The sequence below is a fragment of the Nestor notabilis genome, unplaced genomic scaffold (assembly GCF_000696875.1).
Source record: "Nestor notabilis isolate BGI_N333 unplaced genomic scaffold, ASM69687v1 scaffold15274, whole genome shotgun sequence".
NCBI lineage: Eukaryota > Metazoa > Chordata > Aves > Psittaciformes > Psittacidae > Nestor > Nestor notabilis.
This window is the reverse complement of record NW_009926150.1, coordinates 1-16,250: the sequence shown is the minus strand read 5'-3', so window position 1 is coordinate 16,250 and position 16,250 is coordinate 1. Positions and strand designations below refer to the sequence as shown.

Below are 16,250 nucleotides of genomic sequence, written 5' to 3'. Positions count from 1 at the left end.
TTTCACTTACATATTACTACCATAGTTATGGCTTCTGAATAGCACTTAATAAAAAAGTAGACTGTTAACCAAGTATAATAAAACCAGAAAGCCACAACAATATCATGGTAATAAATTTTAAAAAAGTCTCATCCAGAATGTACATTTTAGAAAAGAAAGTTTTCAGAAAACTGCCCTTCCCCCAACCACCACTCCAAGAAATGAAGGTTTTACAATAAAAATTACTTCCCTACCTATTCTACAGTAATCAACCCATCTGAAAGTTCAGATGTAGCCTGTGAAGGCAAAAGTTTAGTGTCCCTAAGAGCAGAGACACTTCCTTCATGCTTCTCCAGCAACACACAAGACTCATTTGAGCTGTGATACGTCAGATTTCCCTTTGACTTAAAAACAAAAAGCAACAAATGTAATAGAGTAACTCGAGGTTCTCAGACACAGACTTGTAATTTAAACACATTCAGCCTGATCCTCTTATGAAACACAATTAACTATGAAAAAATTTTCTAAATTTGCTAACCTAAGGTAATTCAGTTTTGCTGACCCTAATTGCTTCCACTCTTGGGCACTCGCTGTACTTCATTCCACTTAGAAGAGATCTTCTGGTCACAACTGGCATTCACCTGCACACTGAACTATACAAACACCTACAACTCTGGAGTCAGGCTCCAATAAACTCCACGTCAATCATCAATCCATCATTCACTGTATGTTACTTGGGTTTTAACCCAGGTGCCCCCATAGGAAAAGACCTGGCAAAGGCATCATGTTTCTAACACTACATCCCCATCTGGTAACTACTGTGCCACTTCAACATACCTATGGCCTTTGCATGGAACAAAACATATGGCCAACCAAAACTATTTTAAACATAGGAAAAAACATGAGGAAAGGAAGTTCATCCATTTAAAACTTAAAAAGCTTGGATAAACTATTAAATTTTAAAATGTACAGGTATTCTATAAAATAATTCTGTCATACACTAAATATGCCAAAGTTTACAATTTATCACTGTAAGGCTCCATTTCATAGCTGCTATTCATTAAAGCAGACAAATACTATCTAACATTTTAGCACTGTAATCTTTCAGACAGAAGCTTCTGCTTATATAACTTCATGCAACAAGTTTTATCACATGAACATGTTCTCCACTAGTCTTGTGTATAACTGGAGAGGGAAATCACAGTAACACCTTTCAAGGAGAAATGCATTAAAAGCACTGTTGGACAGAAAAGGTGTTAAAGATTACCTGGCCAGTGCAGTTAAGGCAATAGAGTCTAGGCCAATATCAAAACAACTCATTTTCACTTGTGCTCTAAGAGAGATTAACCACAATCTTCCAGAAACAGAATGAACTAGACTTTAAAACCATGCCTATGAATAACAAGCCTCTGACAGATTTATTGAAGAACTGTAACATTATATGGAGCATGTGACTTCCAATTTTGATCACCCACATAAAATGCCTGTTCTATTTATTGATTTAATTACTAATACAACATTGGCTTTACCTCTCATTTTTGTGCAACTATTTTCCACTGGCCCGTGGTCAGCTAGCTTTTCAGCCTCTGCTTTGCAGTGTTCTTTTAAAATTTTTGCTTGCATAAAATAATTATTCATGTCCTGGGGTTGTATCTCATGCAGAATCATCTCCAGACAGCCTACACTTTCTATACGTTAAACAAGAGGAACATTGAAGATACTTCGGGTTTTTACTTCCATCTTTTGATAAAAATGTAATTCATTTTGGGTATGTAAAGTACGATAGAAAGCTATTAGTACTAAAAATCCGGAACTGTGGAGATTATGAGGATTAAGGAATAAAGAAAACTAGATTTTATAGGCATCTGTAAAAACGGAATACAGAAAAAAAACAATACAATCTGAAAATGTTTGTTGTTTTGGGTTTTTTTTAGTGCAGAAGATATCAGAAAGTGGTTTAAAATCATGACATAAAAAGAGAAACTGAAGAGGAGAGGTGCTAGCTCTAGTTCTGAATCACTGTAAGACAAACAGAACTTCAGGAGTTTCAGTTTTTAAGAGAATTGTTTGGGGGTTTTGTTTGTTTACCTTGATCACTATCCACTGGAATAAGTCCATCTGGTGATGATCTTTGCACTACTGGTGATACTACAGCAGAGAGTTTGTATGACATCAAAATGAGCCTGGCCACGATTTCCTTCCATTCAGCTACCAATTTCAAGTTAACATGGATCAAAAATATTTTTATATTTAAAGAAAGAACTGGAATTAAAGATACTTCTGCCACAGTATTTATGATAACTATATGGAAGTACCCAACAGCTAAACAGTGGAGCAGCCAGTAAAAGCTCTAAAAGCAAGATGTACTGGATTTAATTACAAATAATATTGTATGCTTTTATGTTCTCCTAAACATAAAGCTCTTCCACTGTGCTTAAATAAAGAGTTTTGACTTACTATTTAGCAGCATGTTTTACTTACTTAAAATTGCTGCAAAGCCCCAGTTATACAATGCACTCTCCCATATGTTGGGAATGATGCTGCTGCTTGTAGCAGAGACTTTTTAGCTTGAAATATTTCTTCTTCAATACTCAACAGGAAAAGCTTGATAAATAAAATTGTTAAAAGTACAGATTTACATTATACATACATATATTGTATTTTCTAAGAAACAAATCTGCTTCAGAGAGATAGGAATAAAGCATGTGTACATAATAATTCCATGGGAAATGCACAGCAATTTCCTTGTTTACACTTTTCATTCTTTTGTCATTTAAATAAAACTTAGTGTTGTTTTTCGGTTACCTAACCTCCAGAAATTTTGTTATAGTCTATTTAGTCTGTCTATCTGAATTAAACAGCAGCTGTGAAAAACACAGCCCAAATCCATATGCAGGGACAATCCCACTGCTCATGATGAAGTCAAAAGAAGTTACCTACTACATACTGAAAGTCAGACATCACCCTTACAGCCAGGTTAATGCAACAAACAGTTCAGCAGAATATTAAAGATCAGAAGTTTATGGTTGAATATTTGAATCTTGCACTAGCCAGTATCAATTTTCAAGGGTACATGTGTCTATTTATTTTATTTATATTTATACCATGCAGCATCTCAATGTCAGAATCAATTACAGACTGAAATAACAAACTGGATGAATAACAACAGGACCTACTCTATAACAAAGAGACATGAGGTTACCCATGCATTTGCTTCATCTATGGCAACCACAACCATGTCTCAAAATCATGAATCCTGAGGAAAAAAAAACCCCAACAAAACAAACCACAATAATGCTTATTTTATTGAACTTCCATATTGATTTAATTAAGCTACTTAGCACCCTGGAATCTAAGAACCTGCTTTTCAGTAAGTTTGCTGCTACATATTTCTTAAGAAACACTTATTCTGTACACTGATCACCTTACATTCAAAACATGTATTTGCATTTGATGCAAATATTTGATGCAATTACACATAAATTGAGGATGGGGACAGTCATTTATAAAGCAGAATTCAAACGTTGCACTTCACAGGAGAATGGTTTTGGTTTCTGGTTTTGTGCTTTGTTGGGTTTTTTTGTTTTGTTTTCAAAATACTGTGGCTTATCTTCTAATGGACATCATAAAAGAGCATAGTTTATCAGGAAGCAGTATTTGTTCACCTGTACTTAGGAATTTAAAAGTAACTTTTTATGAAGTAATAAACAGAAAAATCACTATCAGGAAAAATTTGGGAGAAATCAAAAAAAGACAATAAGATAATGAGATCTGAGACAAATCTGAAAAGAATCACAGAACTGAATTTGTTACAATATGAGTAACCAAATCAAAATGCCTCTATCGTTTACAAAGGGCATTACATTAATGACTTCTCTTATAGTTCACAGTCATATGCATGAACTTCACAAACACCTTCACCTATTAGTGAAACAAGCCTCCTTAGGTAAGGGCAGAAGCTGTATAAAAATATACACAAGATGCTAGTGATGAACACAATTGCAGGCAACTTGGACTGACCTCTCATTTTCAGGAACTATGCTTTCTACCTAATTCTAGTACCTGCTGTAATACAGAACATTCACCTTTCACAAAATTATTCCCTTTAAACTGTTTTTCATTACATATCTGTAAATTAAATGCAACATCATGTAGTTTCATCAAAAGCCCAGATGCCAGAACTTTTACTTCTTTAAAAGTACTGGCAAAACACCGGATCAAAGTTTGGACAAGAGTAGAATAAATGTCCTGATAAAACTGAAAAACTTGTGCCTGGCCTGTCCAAAGAAATCAACGCCTCACATAGTTTTGTTGCAATTCTTTCCAGAATAATCACTGTATTCACTTTTTGCTTAGCAATACTAAAAGAACCATTAGAATTAAATTCTGGCTAAAGCATTATTTTAATATTATTTACTTAACAGGTCTTAAAATGCCATGTTTACTGTTCAGAAAAAAGGTTACCATATCCAAAAAATGTCACTCAGTAATACAGAAAGTAACTTGTTGCCAAAAACCAGAATTTCATTTATTCACATTAAATTCAGCACTAAAAATAACCTTCAGTTTAGCTGTGCTTAAAAATTCTTTTCCTGGAATTATGTAATATTAGAAAATAATTCCTCCCAAAAAAGGTTTAAAACTTCATTGTGTTTTGGGGATTGTTTTTTTGGGGTTCTTTTTGTCCTAGGAATAATCCCCTTAAATGGAAGCCATCACTATTTCTTGCTTTTAATTTAAACTTAAAGAAGTCCTGACTTCTGGTTACTAACCTAATGCTGTAAAGAAGCCAGAAATTTTAAGATGTGAACAAGCGCACCACATTCCAGCACGGAACACAACAGCAGCTAAATCTCCTTCACAGGATCCTAAAGCTTCTATTATAAACAACTCTCAATAAAACTTCCTAGTAAAGAAAAAAAAATTAGAAAATCATCAACATACCACGAACTCCTAATAATAAAATTAATGCGTTCAGGATTTACCAGGGGTTTTGAGAAAAGATCTACCAAGAAGGCATTTTTAATTCCCTCTCTAAATCAACTTAGATACAATTTAAGACTGAAAACACACTTTTATGTTGGCCATGTTATCCCAAAGAGAAGATTTAGCAAGACCATCAATACTCCAAGGCTCTAACTAAAACTTCTTGAATTCAGGTTGTTATAACATTGTGAAGAAAATTTAAAGTAACAGCAGCACACCACCATAAACTGTCCAATTAAACAGTTTGTTATTTAGTATAGTATCATGAGGATACGATGGGGAAGCCTTTTCAATAAAGACCTTTTATGGTCTCAGCGTTCTAAATTACATATTATCAAGATGTTTGAACAGGAAAAGGGGGTAAAGCTGTCCAAAAGTTTTCTTCATAATAACAAAAATTCATTGAAAGCCTTGCTAAAAAACAGGCTATGCAAGAAAATCCCGATTTATGGAAGATATTCAACAGGCCACAAATACCTGCATTTACTTTGATAGTCCTTTTTCCAAAAAAACTTAATATCCTCCCTTCAGGTAAAATGAAAGCAACACAGGAAAGGCTATAGAAATTAAGAACTAAGAATACAGTTTTACTTTGACTGAAATTTTCTAGCTGGCATAAAGATTTTTCTTCAATACCTCCCATTCCTGCAGCCATTGAATTAGTCTTCTCACCTTCTGGAAGAGAAAATATTTCTGCTATTGTTCCTTAAATCTTTAGTGCAGAAAATCTGGTTGGGTGTAATGAACCAGGAAACAGTACCTCACAAACTCTGTCACACAGATGACATGAAATCCTGAAAATCACAAGAAAAAATTTAAGACAGTTTATCTACTGTCCTATAAACAGAACTCCAAGTAACTGAATTCAGGACATTCTGCTTTATATGTTACCCAAAAAATTATGACCTTACAGTTAATTTTGGAAGAATGGGAGGCCTACGTTCATAGTACTGACAAAATTCTTGAAGAAGAAAAGCAGAACCCAAGACAAGAAACAGTTTAACACAAAGAAACTGATATGTAAGCCTTCAAATAGGAAAAAAGGACAAATACAAAAGAAGTTTTCATATGGAAGCCTTTGTACTGAACTCTATCATTCATTCTCTCACTGATCATTCTGGAGTGCTAGAAGAAGGCTGAAGCTCAATAGATCTCTAGTTCAAACCCAAGTATCACACATTATTTAAAATTTGCTACTAAACTGCCAGCAGATGACAAGACATTTGCCTGAAAATTTTAGTTTGGAGTGGGGGTACATCTCCAGTCATTCCCCGGTTACTGATGTTTCAGTTCACACCACGGAGCAAGCACTCAAGCAATAACGTTTTTTACTTTTGGATGAAATTAACCTTAAAGATACCCTCTAAATACAAAGGGTTATTAGTTCAGTTGTCTCAGTTCATGAGAAAACAGTATTACCTTGCGTAAGTGCATACAGCGCAGACAAGGTCCTCAGTACTGTTTTGCTTTACAGTTTTCTTCCTTCTGCACTGCACTACTCCCTAATGCAAACGAAGTCTAACTGATCCCAGAGGCATTTTCAAGAACAGTAAACTACCTCTGAGAAATGCTATCCCACCTCTTGTATCTGTATCTCTAGCAGTCTAACTTGCTTTATATTGCTGCAAAATCCCCAGAGGATGCCTTTTGTTGAGTTTTCAAGTAACTCTTGCTTGGTTTTATTTTGCTCCAACTTATAAAGCACCTGTGAACTTTCTTGTATCCAACAAAATAACTGTTAAAACAATACCAAAACACAGTTAAGGCAAGAATCATTGACAGTTAAATAAGGCAAAGGGGAATTTTCAGCTTATTTTCCAGATCATTTTGCTTGCCATTTTAAAAAAGTTTGCATACAGTGCAACACAGAACAGATCCTTCTCTCTCCATTCCAAAACCAAATTTTTTGCTCCCCATCTCTCTTGTGACCAGCCTTTTCCTGCTCCCTCTGCTTCTCCAACACCTTCTTCCATCTTCCTCCCCTAAATTCATGCCGAGTCCTCTTCTCCCACCTCCCCATTTCCTGTGGAACATATATTCCTCTATAAAAAAGCTCGATTAATGCATACAATTTTTATAGCTTTAATGTCTCTCTTACAGTTTGACTCAACTCAGAACTGCTTTCCCCATTTCTTTTATTATCCACTAGTATTATTCTAGTATTATTTCTTTTTTTATTACACTTCCTCTAACACAACATTTCCATCTCATTCCTCAGTCTACACTAGGCACGAATGGAAAGAGATGGACTTGTCTTCTGTTTCCGCCAAATCTATTCCCTCATTTTTTCCTGTTTGAAATTGTTTTCTGTTCCACACTGCTTTCTTTTGCCATTAATATCTTCCAAAATGTTATTTTTACACACATTTCAAAGGTTTACACACATTACAAAAGTTTCCTCATTTTATCCCTATCTTCTACCAGGATCAACACACAACATTGCCAATATTATATGGCAATATTGGCAACTTCCACAAATTTGACAAACTCAATCCGTGCAGATCATAATACAGCACAGCCACAAGTCACACGGTTCCCGTAATATTCCTCTACCTTATCCTCAGGTTGCTGAAGCTGATCAAGTGACTGTGAATTTGCCCAAAATCTGGAAAGTGTATAGAAGCACACTCTTAGGCAACAAAGGCAACACGTGTTTCACTGCTTACTCTACAGCATATTGCTTTGCTATTGGTAAAGTATGCATATGCTGACAGGTTAAGTAACACTACCATTCATGATTAAGTTACTATGCCTATCATTTAATTTTTTGTTTAAGCCATCTTTGCCTGTGATGACTTATCACTATTCAGTTGGTTAATACACACAACATAGTCCTGGTCTTAGAGCTGCTGCTCTTTCTGACGAGCAACTTCGCAACACGCTCAGCAGATTTATTTTTTAAATCTATATAACTAACACAATGGGCACATTAGAGATTGTTTACAGTCTGAAATTACCCTTCTCAGTAAAGAAACTATCTGTTGCCTTACTGAAGGAGACTGGCTGTTTAAGTTGTACATCAGGAAAAACTGAATCAGTTGCATTTCTTCCACAGACACAATTTCTGTGCTACAATGGGTTTCACATAGTAAACCTATAGCATTAATGCAAACCCGAAAAATATTTAGATATTAACCACAAACGAGTTACAGGCACCTATGATGATACCTTTGTTTCAAATCAATGCTGACAGAGTATTTAGGATCAATGCAATTCTTCTAATTTAAAGACACAAAAAACCCCAACATTGTCCCTTTACCTGATTGTGCTGATGAACTAGAACTATAGCCATCTTATACATTCAGTGGATAAGAAACCATTGCTCATGGTATTTAAAAGTTACAGGTGTCCATGAGCCCTGGCTGTTATTAGGCATGCTATTAATGTTCCAGGGGCTCCTCCACTGCTGCGAGAGCCTAAAGAAAATGAAAACCAGTAATAATTACAGTTTGATTAACATAATGTACTAATTGCAATGCTTGTCAGAAACTTCCGATACTTCCAACGCATGACCCCTACCTTCCCTTTATCTTTTACCCCAAAAGACAGTGTCTGTCACAGATTAAACTAGTTTTAAATAATTCCCAAAAAGCTTTTGTCTAAAACCTGTCATACAAAAAATGGACCTTCTGAGGTCTCACAAGCCCTTACTAAATTATGCCAAAAACTACATGAGAATCATAAATCTTATATCCACATATTTGAACAACAAAAAAAAAAATTATCTGTAAAGCCCTGGACATGCCTGTATAAGAAATATCATCAGAACAGAAAAATAACAGAAAAAAATGCTTGTATGTAACAAAGCTTGGTGTGTGAAGAGAACAGGAAGGCACCCACAGCTTATTAATAAATCCACAGAATACTAATTATTTTGCTCATGGCATAAAGACACACGATTATGAAGAATTTTATCCTGAAATACTAACAGTGATAACCATCTGGAATTTTTCTCCCAAATTAATTACAATAATAACAGATCACATTTCTGAGATTTAAAAATCGTAATTACAAATACAGTATTTATTATTTTCTTACCTAGATTAGCATCTGCAGAAATCTGAAGAATTTTAATCAGCTGAGACTGTCAGGGCTAGGTTTGAGCAATTCTGGTAAATATCTATCTTGTAAGTAGTTTGGTCATGGTTCTCTTCACAAATATTACTAGAAGAGAAACCCAGATGTCATGCCACTGGTCAAAGTAGGTGCTTTCTTGAAATCTCAAAGTAAAATGGACTTTGTGATTTATAAAAACAGGGTTTCCAAAAGATCACTAGAGGTGCAAGAGACTGATCAATCATCATGTAGCAGAATTGTTCTGTCCAACTGTAGTATATTTTCAGTGCCAACACGCTCCACAAGACAGCCAAGAGAAGTGTATTTCCCTTTGACATACCATTCCAAGCTTAGTAAATGCTTTATCAGCCTTGCAATTAAAGGATCCTATTCTTCATTGGATCCATTAATGGTGGTTCAGTGCATCTGAAGAAGATTCTTGAATATCAATTTGGTTTGGTGTCTAACAGCATCCAGAGGGTGTTCCCAGTGTGTATAAATGTATTCCAGCAGCTTCCCAATCACGTCTGAGTTCCCATTAAGTTTGATTCTTAGATTTGGGCAGCCTGAAATAAGGGCAGCCAGTGCTGAATTAGTCCAAATAGCATGGATTCTAGATAAAGATGCTGTCATAATGGATTCTTTTAATCTTTTAAAAAGAACAAACAAAAAAAAAATCATTATTACATTTGTCTTCTGCTTTTTAAAATATTTTTTAAATTTTAAAATAATTATTCATCACATTAGTTTACCTCACACTTTAACACATAAGGAGATATTAACCATTCACCGAGAAGAGGAACTAACACAAAAAAGAAGGGGTGATGAACTGAAGGTGGCAAAGTGTACGCTTAGTTACCTGACATGCTGTTAACTGGTCACAGCTAAAACCCCCTAAATGTGGGGAAAATAAACCTGTCAAGCCACTACACTTGCTATTTTAAAAACAAAATCAAAAATTAGTATTTGCAGGCTAATAGTCTATTAGATGCAAGCAGTTAATGTTTGCAACCAGAAAAAAAACCAAATTTCATCCTACTTCAACTATTCCACTCACTGGCAGACGTATTTGTCTTCTGTACTTTTAAAATCATAGGAGGTGATGTCCTGAAGTTGAAGGTATCTGCTTACATACCAACTGATTCTGCCACACCTTACTATCAGGTAGTTGGTAAACTAATCCCACTCACGTTGGAAAAACAAAATTTCATTTTAGCATGCAAGAGAGAATTGTAACTTAAATCTATGCAATATCAAGACATTATATTTTTCAAACTTAGAGAGTTATTCTGAAAATATAAAAAAAGATGAGATTTGGCAGAAACTAATAGCATTACACTGAAAACATCAAAGAGAGATTCCCCCGGGACCATATGAACTGTGCAAAAACACAAGTAAAAAGATCAACTCCCTCCTCCCAAACATGAAAAATTAAAAATCAAAAGAGAGGATTACTCTGAACTCAAGGACAACAAGACTGATATGATACCTAACAATAGTTTCTCTCCATTTTCACCCATGCTGCCATTCTTCCACTTCAGCATAGCCAGTGCTCCATGGCAAAGAAAAAGAAAGACCAAGTCAGGGAGTTCCTCCATACACAAAGTCCCACAGCTACTCACAAACCATGATGGCACATGTGCGTGTTTCATTGACCCAAGAAGCAAGCCACTGACCTGTAACAGTAAAGAAACACCCATTACCATATTTCAGCACAGGGAAAAAGCCATTTTGTGCATAACTGAGAATCTCAGAAGATCTGAAGAGATTTTTTGTACATTGTTTTTCTCAACTTCAAAACCCTACTCCTATTATTCCATATGGCAAGGAAAGAATAAAGAATTTACACTCCAGCAAAAGATTGATACAGACTTTGGCAAGTCCTGCTATCAGCATCAGCAAAGCCTCTGAGCCATATAGGTAGCACTGATCAATAACACGACAACACTGCACAGTCTTTAGCAAAGAATCCTTCAACTGGCTCATACATAGCTTTAGTAAAGAGAATAATGGCCAGTCCTGCAGTAGTCTGAGCAGTTTGTTGGAGAGTTGCTATGTAGCAGAGTGCAGCTGCATGCTAGAACCATGTATCAAAATTATAAAGATGGTACTGAATTTTCCTAGACTACTTGTAGTTGTATAATCACAAAGCTGTAGCGCCCGCCTGGAAAGGAAGTACTAATGAATTTATACTCTAGTGCAATAGAAAACTATTAATGCCTTTTAACAGATAGGAAGTACAGAACTGCCCAGTAAGACAAACAGGACTGTGGCAGAGCCTACTGACATTTATATTAAATTCTGCTGTACAAACAAATCTGAGTAAGAAATGAACATAATTTGTTATAGTGCACCAATAAATAGTTCTGACAGCATAATTCATACAGATAGGTAAGTTTTTGGTAGGTACAGCATTTGGTGAGTCTCAGAAGTACTTCTGTTTGTTTCTAATTTATCAGTAACAGCATTTAAATTAATTTTTTTTTGGTAGGACAGTTAAACTGTAACTACAAAATCATGATCTACAAATCACAGCTTGCTGAAAGACCCACTACTGCTCTCACTCCTATTAATCTCAGCAGTTCTATTTCCACTCAAACTAAACTAAGTTTTTATACAGACAGATTGTGTTTACTACAAAGACAACAAGACTGACCTGAATAAAAACATTTGGGTTTGAATGTTACTAAACTGACCATCCATTAGGAAGTTTGTAGAGCTTTTCAGTACACTACACATACTTTGCCATATAAAAGACTCATGGTGTTTCCAAAGACTTCCCTGGATAATTTCTTGTAACTTTGGTATGAGCAAAGTTGAAACTTTAACAGCTACCTGCAAGTTGTTCATCATCTGGGTTTGAACAATACAATTTCCATGTTTCTTTTGGGGGGGGAGAAGAAAAGAAAAAAAGGTCAGACATGCATACAAAAAGGAAATGAAAAGCATTCTTCATTATTGCCAGAAAACTACATTCTGCCAACTTCAGACAGAATTAATAGTAAAAACTAATTTATTGTTCGATTTGACCAGATACATAACTATAGAAAAACAAGCATCAGGCTCAAGGGCAGTATTTTAAAATGAAGTTAAAAAACCTTAATGACAAATTCTGCTACAGTTTCTGAAGGTTCCTGTGACATACTTTCACTCATTTGATTCTGCATGAGCAGAGCTGAACTTTTCCAGAAACCTTCCAAAAAGACCAACAGAACACAGTGCTACTCCTTCCTCATTTTTCAAGCAGTTCCTCCATGCGCAAAGCATATTTCTATGATTCAACTGTCTTCTAGCATGAAGACAGACAATATGTAAACTTTTAATGCACAAAACACTCCATTAAGCATCCTTCTCCTCTGGTGCCACAGTGAAGAGGCTTCATGTTACACGATGCTGGAAAATGTCAAGATATTAAATGATGACTGCTGTGACAGACTGAAGAGAATATCAATACTGAATTAAACACTCATGGAAAATGGAAGAGTATTACTCTGTCTGAATTTTAATAAGTGTGTCTATTAATTACAGTGTTCAGTCACAATTCAGATAGCAAAACCACAACTCAAAGGCCTCCTTTAAAAGTAGTAGCTCTAACACAGTACCAGTGCCTTAAATGTTGCTGCCTTTACTTTTCTTCATTGCCTTTCTTATATCATCATACTGCCACAAAAGAAACTCATCAGCAGCTTTTTTAAATTTAAAATATGCATAATTCTAAAATTACATTCTCATCTTTCATCAATGTATGGCTATCAAACTGATATCCAAACCATACCATATTATCTCGCATGAGTGAAATAAAAACAGATGCAGCTTATATTGAATTTACTTGCCTGTTTTCTTCCTCTATGTCAAGTAGTGACTTCTGGAGAAACTGAAGAACTAGCGAAAACAATTATGGCATGAATTTATTTTAAAGATAAATAGGACAAAAAAGTTCCAGCAGAGGAATCACACATACACTTCACACCAGATCCAATGAACAGTTACCAATATAGTGGAACTTTTTTACACCATAAACAAATGGGATTTCAGTGCAGACCAAAAGAAGTGATGTTAAAGCAAAATCTCAGGCTGGTTTGCAACAACTTGGTACAAAACGAGTTTCCAACCTACCTGGCCTAATCCTGTGAGGCACTGAAAGTTCTGTTTCCTCAAAGCTATCAAGAGTTAGAGCAGCGATAAAAGGTGCACAGGAAGCTGCGAACATTACCTGCATGCTGAGGGCACAGAACATCAAGTTATCCCATATTACCAGCAGGTCAGACTTCTGCCAAATTATCAGCAAATAGCATTCTTGCCACAGCGGGCCTGGGCTTCCTACAGTCACTGCACATTAGTACCACAAATTTTCAGTAATTAAACTACAACAATTTGTAGTGCATGACAGATTACTGACATAGGAAAACGTTTAAAAAAATAGACTTACTATTCAATTTCTTTACCTTGCTAACACTTTTCTCAAAGGATCCTTCACACCCAGTGAAAAGTATGTCTCGCCCAAAATATCAAAACAAGCTTTAACCATGGGATCACATGCAGAGTTTTGATTCATCTTTTTCACCAATGGCACAATCTATACTCAAGAGAACATGTGATCAACAAAATCTGTAGATATATCCTCATCACTGACAGCGGCAGAATTCCCTCTCATGCAAGTATATGATACAAACTTGTACTCTCTTTACCATATCCTGTTGAGTTTCAGGTGTTGAATGATGTTTCAAGAACACCCCTAATACCAAAAATATATACATGCACAGTAAGAAACTTGTTATCATTTGCCTTCCATAATTTTCAATAACTGTAGCCCTTGCTAATTTAAGTATCAGAACTATAAAACAACTGCTTTTTACCTGTTTCCAGGAACGTTTAAAAAACTATGAAGCTCATTTGAGAATTGTATTTCCCATTAATAATGCACATGACACACTTTCAGTTACCAAAACCTACACCAATAACACTGAAGTCTTACTTGTTTAATACATTGGATCTGCTGGATGCCATTGCTCAGCTGTGCACAGTGCAGAAGTAGAGATGCCAGGTTTTGCTCTTCAGCTTCTGAAAACCCTACATTTGGAAGAAGAGCCTCTTTTTAGAAAAGAATTATGATAACCAATATAAATAAGACATAATTTATAATAAGAAATCACTATTTAATTCTTAAGGGGGTTTTCCCTGTTCCAATAAACCTACTAGTGCCACAGTCCTTTAAGTCTCCCTACAACACCTTAAAAACTTCTTTCTTCTAATATAAAAAAAAAAAATACAAGTTTCATTGTAACTTAACAGTAGGCCTCATCTTCAGTATGAATACCAGTTTCACAAAATCACAGCATGCTTGAAGTTGGAAGTGACCTCTGGAGGTCACTTGGTCCAACCCCACTGCACAAGTAGGGTCACCTAAGGCAGGCTGCCCAGGACCATTGTAAGTCAGCTTTCAAGTTCCTCCAAGGATGGAGACTCTCTAGCTTCCCTGGGTAACAGCACTGTGCCGATGCTGTCACCCTCGCATTAAGAAAGTGCTTCTTGATCTTCAGAGGGAACTTTTTGTGCTTCAGTTTGTGTTCATGCCACTCCTCACATCCCTGTTCAACAGGCAAAAAGCCTGGCTGTGTTCTTTACCCTCTTTCTTCAGGTATTTTTTACACATTGATAAGATTACCTGAGCATTCTCTCCACCAGGCTGAAGACTCCCAGTTCTCTCAGCCTCTCCTCATAGGAGGGATGCTCCAGGCCCTTCACCATCTTAGTAGCTGTTCCCTGGGCTCTCCAGTATGTCCACGTCTCTCTTGTGCTGAGGAGCTCAGAACTGGATGCAGCACTCCAGTGTGGCCTCACCAGTTCTGACTAGAAGGCAAGAAGCACCTTTCAGTAGCTGTAGTACACAAATCTTGTATGACTTGGTTTTGGCTTGGTTTTGTTTTGTTGGGTTTTTTTTAGAAGATCACTGGAAGTTTCTCTCTTCAAACAACAACAAAAAGCCCCCCAACCACAAAATTAAAGAGCATTGGAACAGTATTTTTAAATCAATTATAGAAGTCCTGTCCTGAAGTAATCCTTATTTCATTATCTGTGCAGTATTTTTTTTTTCAAGATAATAGCTGTCTTCAATTTTATCAACTATTTCAGTCATTTCATCCAGAATTCACCCAGACTTCACAGCACAAAATGGAAGTCATGAAAACCACAATTTGCTGGATGAATGACAAACTGTCTCACTGGAATTCTAACTGCACCTGTTACATAGTCTGTGGCATGCACCTGGATTACAGTTTGGAAATACGCAGAAGTATGGGAATAATACCCCAAAACTTCTGCTGCTCTGTTTTACTGTAAAAAATTCATTCAACTTGTATTAATGTAAAGTTAGAACTGTGTAGCAAAGCAGTTGTGTTTCTTCAGAATGTATCAACCAGTTCTGTGCTTGATATAATGGATGTTACAAATAGCAAGTTACTCTTCTTTATAGTACTGGCAATTTAATGTGCACTACAGTTTCACTGACTTAAGAGCTTCCCAACACAGAACAGCTGAGTCTGGAAGGGACCACGGGTGGTTATCTGGTTCAACCCTTGCTCAAGCAGGACCACCTGGAGCCCATTACCCAGGACCATGTCCAGGTGGCTTCTGAGTGTTTCCAAGACTCTACAGCCTCTCAGGACAACCTGTGCCCACAGTCAGGCATCCTGACGCCACATCTGGCACTTCTGAATGTCCAGAAGGACCCCCTGGGTCGCAGTCTGTGCCCATGGCCTCCTGTCCTGGCACTAGGCACCACTGAAGAGACAGAGGCTCCATCGTCTTTGCACCCTACCTCTACGTAATTATACACACACACTGATAAAGATCCCCAAATCTCTCATCTAGCCCCGGCTGATAGCGCTCAGAAGGCATAATTCCTTTTTTTTTTTTACTTCCAAGACCAGGTGGCCTCAGCCTTTTTTCCTCAGGCAGCGAGCACCACACGACAGCATTCACCAGCGTGCTGGTACTCAGCCGGGCAGCGGGGCCGGTGCCCAGCTCAGGTAACCAGCACGACAACCAGGCAACCTTCGAACGGCCTCAGGGAGACAAGAGCCCAACTTACAACACCCCAGAGTAAGGTTGCAGCAGAGCCGCTGTGCCGTTCGAGTGCTTCCCCCTCCCCCTGACGGTCCACACAGCCCAAGTAACCCCGCGCCCCGCAGCACCTCAAGCGCAACACGGGGCCTCCCCTTCCCAGCCCG

The 16,250-nt window shown here is 36.9% G+C and overlaps 1 protein-coding gene across 1 annotated transcript; it reads right to left on the bottom strand.

Annotated features, from left to right (window-relative positions):
* Positions 1-233: 233 nt before the first annotated feature.
* On the bottom strand, positions 234-15,822 carry THADA (thyroid adenoma associated). The gene is given in 27 exon segments (XM_010013407.1): positions 234-295; positions 298-381; positions 1,503-1,667; positions 2,068-2,215; positions 2,467-2,595; positions 4,042-4,256; positions 5,638-5,744; positions 5,746-5,759; positions 6,579-6,613; positions 6,616-6,700; positions 7,923-8,079; positions 8,226-8,251; positions 8,254-8,381; positions 9,004-9,042; positions 9,045-9,092; positions 9,095-9,127; positions 9,130-9,217; positions 9,220-9,670; positions 10,477-10,697; positions 10,970-11,073; positions 11,718-11,904; positions 12,851-12,903; positions 13,138-13,241; positions 13,467-13,597; positions 13,997-14,091; positions 14,460-14,529; positions 15,700-15,822. Coding segments are annotated over 27 exon segments (3,102 nt in total).
* Positions 15,823-16,250: the final 428 nt, after the last annotated feature.